General features: G+C 34.3%; 1 protein-coding gene across 1 annotated transcript in view; it reads left to right on the top strand.

The window, feature by feature from the left end:
* Positions 1-14,053, top strand: part of EFCAB13 (EF-hand calcium binding domain 13) — a 201,090-nt gene that overhangs the window by 75,484 nt on the left and 111,553 nt on the right. The window contains exon 18 of the mRNA XM_087854723.1: positions 11,000-11,140. Coding sequence (XP_087710849.1) covers positions 11,000-11,140 — 141 coding nt within the window. The remainder of the gene's footprint in view (positions 1-10,999; positions 11,141-14,053) is intronic.

The raw sequence follows: 14,053 nt of genomic DNA, 5'->3' as shown, positions 1-14,053 counted from the left end.
TAAAGGCCATCATCTGTCAGTGGGGGTGGGAGATGTATGGATGGGATACACAGCAATGGAAGGCACCCTGTGGGAGCTGCAGTGGGATGACTGGGGAACACCAGTGTTGCCCTGGTGTGCCAAGCCTGAGCCCTGTGAAACCAAACGGAGGGGTAAGTCAGGGCCTACTTTATCCCTGTAGGTGGTGGTATTTGGGAGATGAGGTTACTTTGAATTGACTGGCATGGGTAGTACTCAATCAGAATGCCATGCAGAGTGCAACAGAGTCCTTGAGGCCCTTTGCAAGTGTCATCCCATTGGAAGGTAAACTATGCTGATATCCAGGAATACCTCAGGGGGTGTTGCACATGGTGTTGGCTCAGGGAAGCAGATATTTATAAATGTACAAAATAATTTCATTATTTATCACTAATTATTGAATATTTCCTACATTTTCAAAAGAGATGGGGAGTAGTCTTTATTTTTCTGTTCTCTATAAGAGATTCCTCAAATGTTAAGTAGAACTCACAGGTGAAGCCTAATGGACCTGGAGTTTTATTTATGGGAAAGCTCTGAATTATTGACTTAATTTCTTAAATTTTATGGGATTACAAAGAAAATAGGATATTTTCTTTTTAATTTTGGCAGGCTGTGATTTTATAGGAATTTGTCAGTTTCATCTGACTTTTCAAATTTTTTGGATAAAGTTGTCCTTGACATCTACTTTTTATCTTTTTTGATGTCTGCCTGATCCGTAATAATATTTTCATTTTATCCTCAATATTAGTCATTTGGAGCTTTTTTTTTTTTTTTTACTCAGTCTCCACAGAATTTTTCTTTTCCTTTTTGTAAAATTGAGATATAATGGACATAGAACATTGTGTAAGTTTAGGGTGTACAATGTGTTGATTTGATACATACATATTGCATTATGATTATCACTATAGTGGTAGCTAACACCTCTATCACATCACATGATTATAATTTCTTTTTTGTGGTGAGAACATTTAAGATCCAGTCTCTTAACAACTTCTAAGTATATAATACAGTATTAGGTCAGCACAACATTAAATTTCCAGAACTTACTCATCTCTAACTGCAAATTTGTACCTTTTAACAACATCTCCCCAATTCACCACACCCCCCAAGTTGCTGGTAACTACTTCTACTCTCTATGAGATTGGCTTTTTTAGATTCTACATATTAGTGATATATACAGTATTTGTCCTTGTCTGACTTATCTCCTCTAAGCATAATGCCATCGAGATCCATCCATGTTGTTGCAAATGGCAGAATTTCCTTCTTTCTGATGGTGGAATAATATTCCATTATATATATATATATATTACATATATATATATATATATATGTAATATATATATATATATAACATCTCTTTAATCATCTGTTGACGGACACTTAGGTTGTTTCCCTATCTTGGCTTTTGTGAATAATGCTGCAAAATACATGGGAATGTAGATATCTCTTAAAGATCCTGCTTTCATTTCCTTTGAATATATACCCATAAGGGGGATTGATGGATTTTATGGTAGTTCTGTTTTTAATTTTGGGGCAAGCCTCCATACTGTTGTCCACAGTGGCTGCATCAATTTCCATTGCCACAAACAGTATATGAGGGTTCCCTTTCTCCACATCCATGCAAACCTTTATCTCTTGTCTTCTTGATGGTAGCCATTCTAACAAGTGTGAGTGATATCTTATTGTGGTTTCGATTTGCATTTCCCTGATGATTAGTGATTCGAACACCTTTTCATGTACTTGTTGGCCATTTGGATGTCATCTTTGGAAAAAATGTCTATTTAGTTACTCTGCCCATTTTTTTCATCATTTTGTTTCCTTGTTTGTTATTGAGCTGTGTGAATTATATATTTTGGATATTAACCCTTTATCAGATAAATGGTTTGCAAATATTTTCTTTCATTCTATAGGTTGCCTTTTCATTTTGCTGATTGTTTTGTTTTGTTTTTCTGTACAAAAGCTTTTAAGTTGGATCTAGTCCCACTTATTGATTTTTGCTTTTGGTGTCATGTATGTCCAAAAAATCATCACCAAGACCAGTGTCTGAAAGCAGCTTCTTTATGTTTTCTTCTAGGAATTTTACAATATCAGATCTTAACATTTAAGTCTTTAATCCATTTCAAGGTAACTTTTTTATGAGTGGTGTAAGATGGAGGCCTAATTTCATTTTTGTGGATGTAGTTATCCAGTTTCCCAACACAATTTATTGAAGAGACTATCCTTTCTCCATTGAATGTTCTTGGCTCCCTTGTCAAATATTAGTTGAGTATATGTAGGGGTTTATTTCTGGACTGTGGACATTTTTGTTCTTTTTCACCACCCCACAGCTCATGAACATTTAACACCACAGATAAATATTTGCTGATGTTCTGTGGCCACAAACCATTGTAACAGCTAAGATTTTTTCTCCTCCTCTAAGAAATGGTTTTTCTCCTTGAAAGCCTGTTGCTCTCCATGAGAACGTATGTCTTAATTAAGAGTATCTAGAACCTTAATTTCTGGTTATTCTGCTAAATCCTACTTTCTAATATTTTACTTAGACTTTAACACATTTGTAAGGGGATATTGGTGTATAGCCTCTTACCCTACCCGCGATGTGGGTTTTTTGCTTTGTTTTGTTTTGTTTTGGGTTTGTTGTTGTTGTTGTTGTTTTGTAGTTTGGGGGCAAGTAGGAACTGCTGAAGGGTTTTATTCAGAGGAGTAACCAGATTTTTTTTTTTTTTAAGAGAAAGACCTCTCTTGCTGCATTGTGGAAAATAAATGTAGAGAAATGAGACTAATGGCATAGAATTTTAATGATGCTGTTGTAATAGCACAGGCATTAACTAGCATAGTGATACATTCAAGAAGTATCTGAAAATAATTAAACAGAAATTGGTAATCATATGTCTGCAGAAGTTCAGGAAGAAGGAATAGTATAGGCTGATTCCCAGGCTTTTCAGTTTTAATTTGACTATTAGCTTCTGATATATTAATTCAGAAGCAGTAACTCTTTCAGCCAAGTTTTACTTTGCATTACAGAAAATGGCAAGATTCCCATTCAAGAATTTTTAACTAAGTTCTGTAAGACATTGAGAACTCCCAGAGTCACAGGTGAGTTTTACTTAATATGTATCTACTGCCTACATCTGGAAGGATAAGCAGTAGTTTTCATGTGAAAACAACACAGGATTAGATAGTTAAAGCACAGGTAAGTAAGAAACAATATGAAGATAAAACAACACAATATTGGGTTATATAATTTTTGTCCAAATTATATAGCAAAGACTGCTAAGCTTACCCCAAACTCAGAATTATAGGTAGTTTTACTTCAGTAGTGCTAGAAAATTACTAGATTATATATTATTCTCTGAGGTTATTCACTAGGTATACCTGACCTAAATTTATTGGAAAATTATAAATGATTAGAAAATAATTTTTAAGACTTTTGACAAACCTAGCGAAGTGGATTTTATCCCTATCTTTTTTGTTTTTAATGTGTCCTCAGCTACTCTCTTGACTGCATTGTTTTAGGGCAAATTTATGTTTATTATAGTGTAACTAAGGTATAGTAAAATCACCTTTTTTTAGGTGTACAGTTCTTTGAATTCTTGAAAATAATGTTATGTAACCATTACTAAACAGCACATAGAATATATCACCTCAGACATTCCTTTGTGTCCTTTTATAGTCCTTCCCCTCCCCGAACCCTATTCTTTAACTCTAAAGTTTTGCCTTGTTATGAAATCATAACATATGAAGCTTATTTGAGTCTGGCTTCTTTCACATACCATATTATACTTTGTGTTCATCAACCTTTTGCATGTAGTTTGTTTCATTTTATTGATGAGTATTATTCCATTATAGGAATGTACAATTTATCCATTTACCAGTTGATAGACTATTGAGTTGTTTCTGGGTTTTGGTGATTATGAATGAGCTTCTGTAAAAATTTATGTACAGGTTTTTGTGTGTACATATATTCATTTCTCTTAGTTGAATACCAGGAAGTAGGATTGCTGGGCTATATGGTAAGTGTATATTTAAATTGATAGATACTGCCAAATAGGGGCGCCTGGGTGGTTCAGTCATTAAGTGTCTGCCTTCGGCTCAGGTCACGATCCCAGTGTTCTGGAATCGAGCCCCGTATCGGGTTCCCTGCTTGGCGGGAAGCCTGCTTCTCCCTCTCCCACTCCCCTTGCTTGTGTTCCCTCTCTCGCTGTCTCTGTCTCTCAAATAAATAAATAAAATCTTAAAAAAAGAAAAGGAACTGCCAAATATGAATTTATGATAGATAGCATCCATTTATGATAAAAACTCTCAACAAAGTGGGTGTAGAGAGAACACACATCAACATAATGAAGGCCATATACGACAAGGCCACAACTAGCATCATACTCAATGGTGAAAAACTGGAAGCTTTTCTTCTCTATGATCAGGAACAAGACAAGGTTGCCCATTCTTGTCACTTTTTTGTTTTGTTTTGTTTATTGAAGTATAGTTGACATGCAATGTTGTATTAGTTTCACATGTACATCATAGTGATTCAACAATTCTGTGAATTACTTAGTTCTCCCCATGATAAGTGTAGTTACCATCTGTCACCACAAAATGGTATTACATTATTATTGACTGTATTCCCTATGCTGTAATTTTTCTCAATACTTTTATTCAGCTTTTATTCATAGTATTAGAAGTCCTGCTGTGGACAATTAGGCAAGAAAAAGAAATGAAAGGCATCCAAATTGTAAAGAAAGAAGTAAAACTGTTACGGTTTGCAGATAACATATCTAGAAAACCCTAAAGGCCCTACCAAAAAAACTGTTAGAACTAATAAACTCAGTAAAGTTGTAGAATGTGAAATCAATATAGAAAAACCAGTTGCATTTCTATTCACTAATAAATTATCAGAAAAAGAAATTAAGAAAACTATTCCATTATAACTGTATCAAAAAGAATAAAAAATTTAACCAAGGAGGTGAAAGGCCTATACACTGAAAACTATAAGACACTGACAAAAGAAATGGAAGAGAACACAAACAAATGGAAAGATATTCCATGCTCAGGGATTGGAAAGACAAATATTGTTAAAATGTCCATACTACCCAAAGCAGTCTACACACTCAGTGTAACCCCTATCAAAATTCCAACAGCATTTTTTACAGACCTAGAGCAAACAATCCTAAAATTTGTATGGAACCACAGAAGACCCTGAATAGCCAAAGCAATCTTGAGAAAGAACAAAGCTAGAGCCATCCTACTTTCTGATTTCAAACTTTATTACAAAGCTATAGTAATAAAAACTGTGTGGTATTGGCATAAGAACAGACACATAGATCAGTGGAACAGAACAGAGAGTGCAGAAATAAGCCCTTGCAGGGACGCCTGGGTGGCTCAGTCGTTAAGAATCTGCCTTCGGCTCAGGGCGTGATCCCAGAGTCCTGGGATCGAGCCCCACCTCAGGCTCCTCCGCTGGGAGCCTGCTTCTTCCTCTCCCACTCCCCCTGCTTGTGTTCCCTCTCTCGCTGGCTCTCTCTCTGTCAAATAAATAAATAAAATCTTAAAAAAAAAAAAAAAGAAATAAGCCCTTGCCTATATGGTCAATTCATTCATGACAAAGCAGCCAAGAATATACAGTGGGAAAGGACAGACTCTTTGATAAATGTTGCTGGGAAAACTGGACAGCTGTATGCAAAAGAATGAAACTGGACTGCTATCTTGACTACGCACAAAAATTAGCTCAGAATGGATTAAAGACTTGCATGTTAAGACCTGAGACCACAAAACTCCTTGAAGAAAACATAAGCAGTAAGCTCTTTGACATCGGTCTTTGAAAAAATTTAAAAACCCCAAATTTTGGCTAGTAGTACAATACATAGGTTAAGTCAAAGAACAAATAACAAAATGGGAGAAACTATTTGCAGTGTGTATCACAGAAGAAATATAGAAAAATGGGCAAAAGTCGTGGATACACAAATCATAAAAAAGATGTAAAATGGCCCATGAACATATTAAGAGATGTTCGATTTCACTCATAATAAGAAATACACAAACTAAAATGGAGATACAATTTCTCACCATTAAACTGACAAAAATTGAAGGTTCAGTAATCCCACTTCTAGGAGTTTTCCCCAAAGATACCCTGCACCAATGTGAAAATACAGATGCATAAAGTTATTCATTACAGAATTATTTGAAATTGCAAAATAATGGAAAATACTTAAAGTGTAATCATTGGAGATGAGTTAAATAAAACTATAGCTTCTATATTGTACAACCGTAAAAAAATTTTTTTAAAAAGAACTTCATACCCATATTTTTTATACCAGTGATTTATATCTTTCCAACATTTAAAGCTATACATTTCCCTCTGAGCACTTTCACTGCATCTCACAAAACTTTGTTATGCTTTGATAATCACTTATTTAAAATATTTTCTAATTTACCTTGTCATAGCTTTTTGAAATATGAGTTGTTTAGAAATGCACTATTTAATTTCCAAATATTTGGACATTTTCTAGGTATCTTCTTGTTACTGATTTCTAATTTAATAACCTTGGTCAGGGAATTTATTTTGCACAATTTAAATGCTTTTAAATTAAGATTTGTTTTAAAGACTAGCACGTGGTCGACCTAGGTGAATATTCCTTGAAAGAATGTATATTCTGTAGTTGTCAGGTAGTGTTCTATAAATATCCACTGGGTTGAATTGTTTGCTAGTTTGGTTGAATATTCTAATTCTTACTGATGTTTATTCTACTTGTTCTATTAATTACTAAGTGCAAGGTGTTCAAATCTGCAGCTCTGATTGTGGGTTCATCTATTCCTCCCTTTAGTTCTGTAAATTTTTGCTTACAAGAAGGCTCTTAGATGTACATGTCTGGTATTGCAAAATTTATGTATATGACCTTATGTCATGTACTTTGTCTCTTGTTCTCTTCTGTCTTATTTTTGTTGCTCCTCCCAATTTCCTTACTTACATTTATACATTTATGTGTACTTATTGTCACCTACCTTATTTTATTTAAAATAAAGCTTTTAATTGATATTGCTAAATTATTTTACAGAAAGTTTATCAAATCATCCATAGGCAATATATGAAAATAATTATTCTTGGTGCACTTAAAAATTTCACACTATAATTATCCATCACTCTGTTCTTTCAGTTTTTGCATTACATGTTTTTCAGACTCTATCATTAAGTACATACAAATTTAGAATTGTTATGTCCATCTAGTGGCTTGAAATATCACTATGAGATGTCTCTCTTTATCTCTAAAAATTCCTCTTCACGTAAGGTCTACTTTATCATATTTGTATAGCTACACCGCTCTCTTTTGTTAATGTTTGTCTGTTGTATCTGTCTTTTGGGGGGTTCTTTTTTAAAAATTTAAATTCAATTAATATATAATGTATTATTAGTTTCAGAGGTAGAGGTCAGTGATTTATCAGTCTTATAGAATACCCAGTGCTCATCACATCACGTGCCTTCCTTAATGTCCATCACCCAGTTACCCCAACCCCCTACCCACCTCCCCTCCAGCAACCCTCAGTTTGTTTCCTATGATTAAGAGTCTCTTATGGTTTGTCTACCTCTCTGATTTTATCTTGTTTTAATTTTCCCTCCCTTCCCTTATGTTCCTCTGTTTTGTTTCTTAAATTCCACATATGAGTATTGTCACCTATTTTAAAGTATTTTAGGAACAGAGCAGTACATAGATAAATACAAATACTACCTTTTCTCTTAAGTATAGTTTTACGTATTGGAATAATTTTTTCCCACTTACCTTTAAAACATAAAGGAGAAACAGAAGATTCCCCTTTAATTGGAGGTGATTATCTCTTCCCAGGACATAATCAATTTTACAACATCAACATTCACAAAAATGAACTTACAGCCATTCCTGACCTTCAGCAAAATTTAAATGTCATTGGAATCTATCTAACAGATGATAAAATAAAGGAGGCTTTGGATAATACTAATCCTAATGGTGAGTAATTATTTCAATTTAAAATAACAAAGCTTTAGTATTTCAGAGTTTTCACCCTATATGCCCAAGAAGATATACCCCCTTTATATCTTTTAAAAGAAAAATTAAAAATGTATTTTCTTTTATTTCAGTTGATGGGTGTGTATTGTAGGAATTGATTTTGAGAGTAAATCTCTGACAGTTTTATTTTAGGTCTAATCTGCATCTCATGTACATCACAGTAGGCTTGCCAGTCCTCCCCATTATTTTTGTGTTTATAGCTCTGGTTTTATAACATCAAATGGTCTTCTTTACAGGAATATCTAAATTCTTTCTCTTTTTCTTTTTTTAAAAAAAGATGAAGTGGTGAATTTTAAGGATTTTATCAGAGCATTGAACAACAGTGATGAATTTATCGAGTGCCAAAGTAAGTATGGAATTTAAATGAATACGAACAGAAACTTCATTTTTTTGGGTTGGTGTATGTATAGGTATGTGTGTATATAAATTATATATATTTTTATGTATATTCTACCAAGCCCCTTTTTTTTTCATTTTCTCATTTAAACACAGTTGATGTGTATATTTTTTAAACTCTAGGTTTTCAAACATAAGAACACATAATTTTCACAGTATAATATTCTTGAATTACTTTTTTTAAGGATTTATTTATTTATTTGAGGGGGGGCAGAGGAAGTGAATCTTTGAATCAGACTCCCCACTGAGCGTGGAGCCCCACTCAGGGCTCCATCCCAAGACCCTGAGATCATGACCTGAGCCAAAACCAAGAATTGGACCGTAACCAACTGAGCCACCTATGCGCCCCTTGAATTACTTTAAAAATCTCTGTTATCTCTATTTCTTCCTTTTCATGTGTTTTATTGCTCTGTTCTCTCTTTTTTCTTTATCAGTGCTGACAGGTTTATTTACGTTATTTTCAAAGTAATCAGGTTTTGGTTTTTTAATCACCTCTAGTGACTTTTGCCCTCTTCTGTTCTTTCTTATTTATTTCATTTTATTATTATTTTTTTTTACATTTACTCCCTAATTATTTGTCAAAAACCTTAGCTAAATGCTTAACTTTTTTCAGTCTGTTTTGAAATTTCAACACAGTACTATCATGGAGACACTAAACAGCCTTGGACCACAGACATTGAGATTGAGAATTGTAGTCCTCAGACTGGGTTTTAAAATGAGTATTAAAATCTGTGGATTCTCTCTAAATTAATTTGCACTTTGAATGCATTTCCACTCACTATCTCAGGATCATTTTGGTGGGAACCTTGACAAAATAATTCTATATTTTTTTGGAAGATTATAGGTCTATGAGTAGCTAGGACCCTTTTGAAAAAATAATAATGATGAGGAATTTGCTTTATCAAATATTAGTACATATTATAATGCTATTTTAATATAGTCTTACAAATAGACCAATTCATCATAATATAGACCAGCAGAGACTCCTATTAATGGGAACTTGGAATGTGATCAAGATGACATCATCAGTCAGTAGGGGAAAAGATACTTAGTATATGATTTGAGAAAATTGGCTCACTATGTGGGAGAAAACAGAGTAGAATCTCTACTTCATACCATATACAGAAATAACCTTCAAGAATCAAATGGATATGAAAATGGGTCTCAAAGGTAAAACTATACAGCTGATGGAAGAAAATGTAAGAAAAAATATTGTACCTTATCGTCTTGGATGCCTCCTTAAAAATACTACTCCCCCAAAGTACAACCATAGGGTGAAAAAGGATGTAATTACATCAAAATTAAGGATTTCTGGTAAATGAAGGACTCTAAAATATATAACAGACTGAAGAAGGTAATTACAAGATAATTAAAAGATTAATATCTCAAATATAAGGAAATTCCGCAAATCAGCAGTAAAAAGAAAAAAAATCATTTGGAAAAATAAGTAAGGATCTAAGAAGTCAGTACAGGAGGTGAAACCCAAATAGCTAAATATGTATATGAAGAGAGTTGGAAATACTCACAAATTGCTGGTGGGTAGCTAAAATGGTACAGCATTCCAGATTGCAATCTAGCAGTACTTGTCAAATAAGTATGCGTATTTCTTATGGCCCAATAATTCTGTTTTTAGATAAATAGCCCAGAGAAGTTTCTTGTAGAGACATATACATGTATTTATTTTATTTTTTTTATTTTAATGTTTTTTTATTATATTATGTTAGTCACCATACAGTACATCCCTGGTTTCTGATGTAAAGTTCGATGATTCATTAGTTGCGTATAACACCCAGTGCACCATGCAATACGTGCCCTCCTTACTACCCATCACCAGTCTATCCCATTCCCCCACCCCACTCCCCTCTGAAGCCCTCAGTTTGTTTCTCAGAGTCCATAGTCTCTCATGCTTCATTCCCCCTTCTGATTACCCCCCCTTTCTTTATCCCTTTCTTCCCCTACCGATCTTCCTAGTTCTTATGTTCCATAGATGAGAGAAATCATAATTTTTTTTTTGCTTGACTTATTTCACTTATCATTATCTCCTCCAGCGCTGTCCATGTTGCAACAAATGTTGAGAACTCGTTCTGTCTGATAGCTGAGTAATATTCCATTGTATATATGGACACAACTTCTTAATCCAGTCCTCTGTTGAAGGGCATCTCGGTTCCTTCCACGATTTAGCTATTGTGGACAATGCTGCTATGAACATTGGGGTGCATATGGCCCTTCTCTTCCATATACATGTATTTATTTGAGAGAGAGCGAGAGAGCACGCACAAGAGCGCACAAGCAGGGGGAGTAGCAGAGGGAGAGGGAGAAGCAGGCTCCCAGCTGAGCAGGGAGCTGACGAGGGGCAGTGTTTCTTGTTTTCTAATATAAGCATTTAAACCTATAAATTTTTGGAGCTCTCAGTTTGGAGAATATTTCAGAGAGGCAAAACCCTCAACATTGTGTTTTCAAGAAAATGAATACATTTCACCCAAATCAGGTTTTGATGTGCTTATCTGGATACTGACCAACTAAATATCTTTACGTTTTGTCACTTCTCTGTATAGAAATAGAAGATGCATCTAACATTGTTAATAGTGTCATTGATGGGAAGGTTGAAGTTAAAGACCTTTTATCTGCCTTGGAGAGCTTAGAGAAACCTTTAAATAAAGAAAAACCTGAGGCATTACTGAACTGTGCGATAGACGGTGAGTACCTGAGTTACCTCACAGGTTTCCTGTTCAGAGTATACCCGTTCACACAGGCTACTTTTTTTTTTTTAAAGAATAATAATACTGTATGTTTAGCAAGGTTGTTATAGAACTGATGTTTATATATTGGTGAACTGTTAGAACTATTTTGGAAAGTGTATGGATATTCTTTATTTGGAGAAGACAAATAGAAGCAAGTAGTCTTGTTATCCATGTTTCAAAACCAGATACTCCTTTATTAGATTATGATGGCCACAGTAATAAATATGATAGCGCCCTGCTCTTTCCTTTCCCCAGCCCTGGATTCCAGAAATAAGGTAATTCTTGCAAACAGAGATCCAGAGCACCTGGGTGGCTCAGTTGGTTAAGTGACTGCCTTCAGTTCAGGTCATGATCCTGGAGTCCCAGGATCCCGTCCTGTGTCCGGCTCCCTGCTCAGTGGGGAGTCTGCTTCTCCCTCTGACCCTCCCCCCTCTAGTGTTTTCTCTCTCTCTCTCTCAAATAAATAAATAAAATCTTAAAAAACAAACCAGAGATCCAGCAATAAATGTGATATTTACTGTGGCATTTTCATTAAATGCTGTTCACCAGACTGAGAAAATTGCCTTCGATTCCTTGCTTGCTAAAGGATTGAATTTATATTTATGTATTTGGTTTATCTTGAATTTCCCAAATGATTTTTATGCATCTGTTTAGACAGGTTGTAGGAGTTTTTCTTGTAATCTGTGAGTGGGGTAAATTATATTGATTTTTTAAATATTAAATAAAACCTAAAATTTTGGAAAAACCCATTTTGTCCTGATATATTATCCTTTTTACATATTGCTGGGTTCATTTTTTTAATATTTTGTTTACAATTTCTACATCTCTATGAGTAAGACTAACCTGGTATTTTCTCGTACTACCATTCTCAGGCTTCAATGTCAAATTGTCCTCATAATTTGAAAAGTATTTTCTCTTTTTTCTAAATTTTGGAATAGTTTGGGTAACATTGGAATTGCATATTCCTTTCATGTCTTGTGGTATTCAACAACATAGTCGTTTGAGCCTTGATATTTCTTTTTGAGTAGGTTTTTGATTACTCATTCATCTTTCATGTCATAGCATTACTTAGGTTTTCTGTTCTTGAGTCAAATTTTGCTAAGTTTGTTTTTTCAAAGAGGCTGTCCTTATGAATAATTGCTATAGTGCTATTAAGTTTTTAACAATAAGCGCTTAGTAGTTTTATAATATTTGCAGCATCTATGGTAATGCTCCCATCTTATTCCTCATATTGGTTCTTTTTTTTTTTTTAAAGATTATTTATTTATTTATTTGACAGAGACAGAGTCAGCCAGCAAGAGAGGGAACACAAGCAGGGGGAGTGGGAGAGGAAGAAGCAGGCTCATAGCAGAGGAGCCTGATGTGGGGCTCGATCCCACAACGCCGGGATCACGCCCTGAGCTGAAGGCAAACGCTTAACCTCTGTGCCACCCCGGCGCCCCTCATATTGGTTCTTTTTTCTTTTTAGACCATCTATGCTAATGGATTGTCAATTTTAATAACTCTTAATTAATTCTCAGCTTTCCGATCCTATTTTGTGTTTTTGACTGTTTCCTCAATTTTTGTTTTTATCATTTTCTTCTCCACAATTTGTTTAAGCTTATTTTGTGACCTTTTTTTTTAAGATTTCATTTATTTATTTATTCGACAGCGATAGAGACAGCCAGAGAGAGAGGGAACACAAGCAGGGGGAGTGGGAGAAGAAGAAGCAGGCTCATAGCGGAGGAGCCTGATGTGGGGCTCGATCCCATAACGCCAGGATCATGCCCTGAGCCGAAGGCAGACGCTTAACTGCTGGCCACCCAGGCGCCCCGGTGTGACATTTTTATATATATTTCATATATATATTATGAAATGACCACAATAATAAGTCTAGTTAATATCTGTCACCATACATAGTTACAAAAAATTTTTTTGTGTTGAGAAATTTTAAGATTTGCTCTCTTAGCAACCTTCAAATATGCAATAGAGTATTATTAACTATATATTTTTAGATATATATGTACTTTCCATTCTTTTAATTTCACTCTTCGTGTATTCTTATTCTTCTTAAGAAAAAAAGATAAATTTGGGACCATGCGAGGAAACTGAAATTTGAAAAAAAGAAACAGGACTTCTAGAAATTAAAAAAGTAATAATTAAAATTAGTGGACAATAATGTCAGCAGATTAAACATTGGTGAAGAAATATGAACTGCAAAGTAGTTTGAAGAGATTATACAAAATACAGCATAGAAAAACAGAATACAAGAAAGAGGCTAAGAGGAAGGCAGAATGAAAAGGTTTCTTATTGCAGTAATTGGTTTGAAATATGTATGTATATCAAATTATGTTATATACTTTACATTTACATTATAATTAATATAATGTTATACGTCAATAATATCTCAGTAAAGCTAGAAAAAGAAAAAATGAAAAGACGTGATATATATCCATTCAGGGGAGAAGAGACAGAATGGTTGCAGAGAAAATATTTGGAGAACTATTGCTGAGAATTTTCCAGAATGAGAAAGATCTAAACCTACCAATTCAAGAAATCCAGTGAATCCCACACAGTATGAAAAGAAATACATACATACATACATACATACATACATACATACATACATACATAGGTTTATCATGATGAAACTGCAGCCTACTAGAAGGAAAGAATATCTTAAAGGTAGCTAGAAGAAAAGTCAAATTATCTATAAAGGAGGAACTTTTCCTTATTCTTGATATTTTCTCTGGGTATCGAAATCTAGAGAAACATTTTTGTAAGTTGAGGATAAACCCCCCAATTTGGGAGAAACCTAGGCTTTGTCTGACCTTCGAAAATACAAACTAAAGTTTGTCCAATGTTGTTTTGTTTTTGTTTTGTCTTTGG

The sequence above is a fragment of the Ursus americanus genome, chromosome 23, assembly GCF_024610735.1.
Source record: "Ursus americanus isolate L20-20 chromosome 23, mUrsAme1.1.p, whole genome shotgun sequence".
NCBI classification, from domain to species: Eukaryota; Metazoa; Chordata; class Mammalia; order Carnivora; family Ursidae; genus Ursus; species Ursus americanus.
Note: the sequence above shows the minus strand (reverse complement) of the source record. Positions and strands in the feature narration are given on the sequence as shown.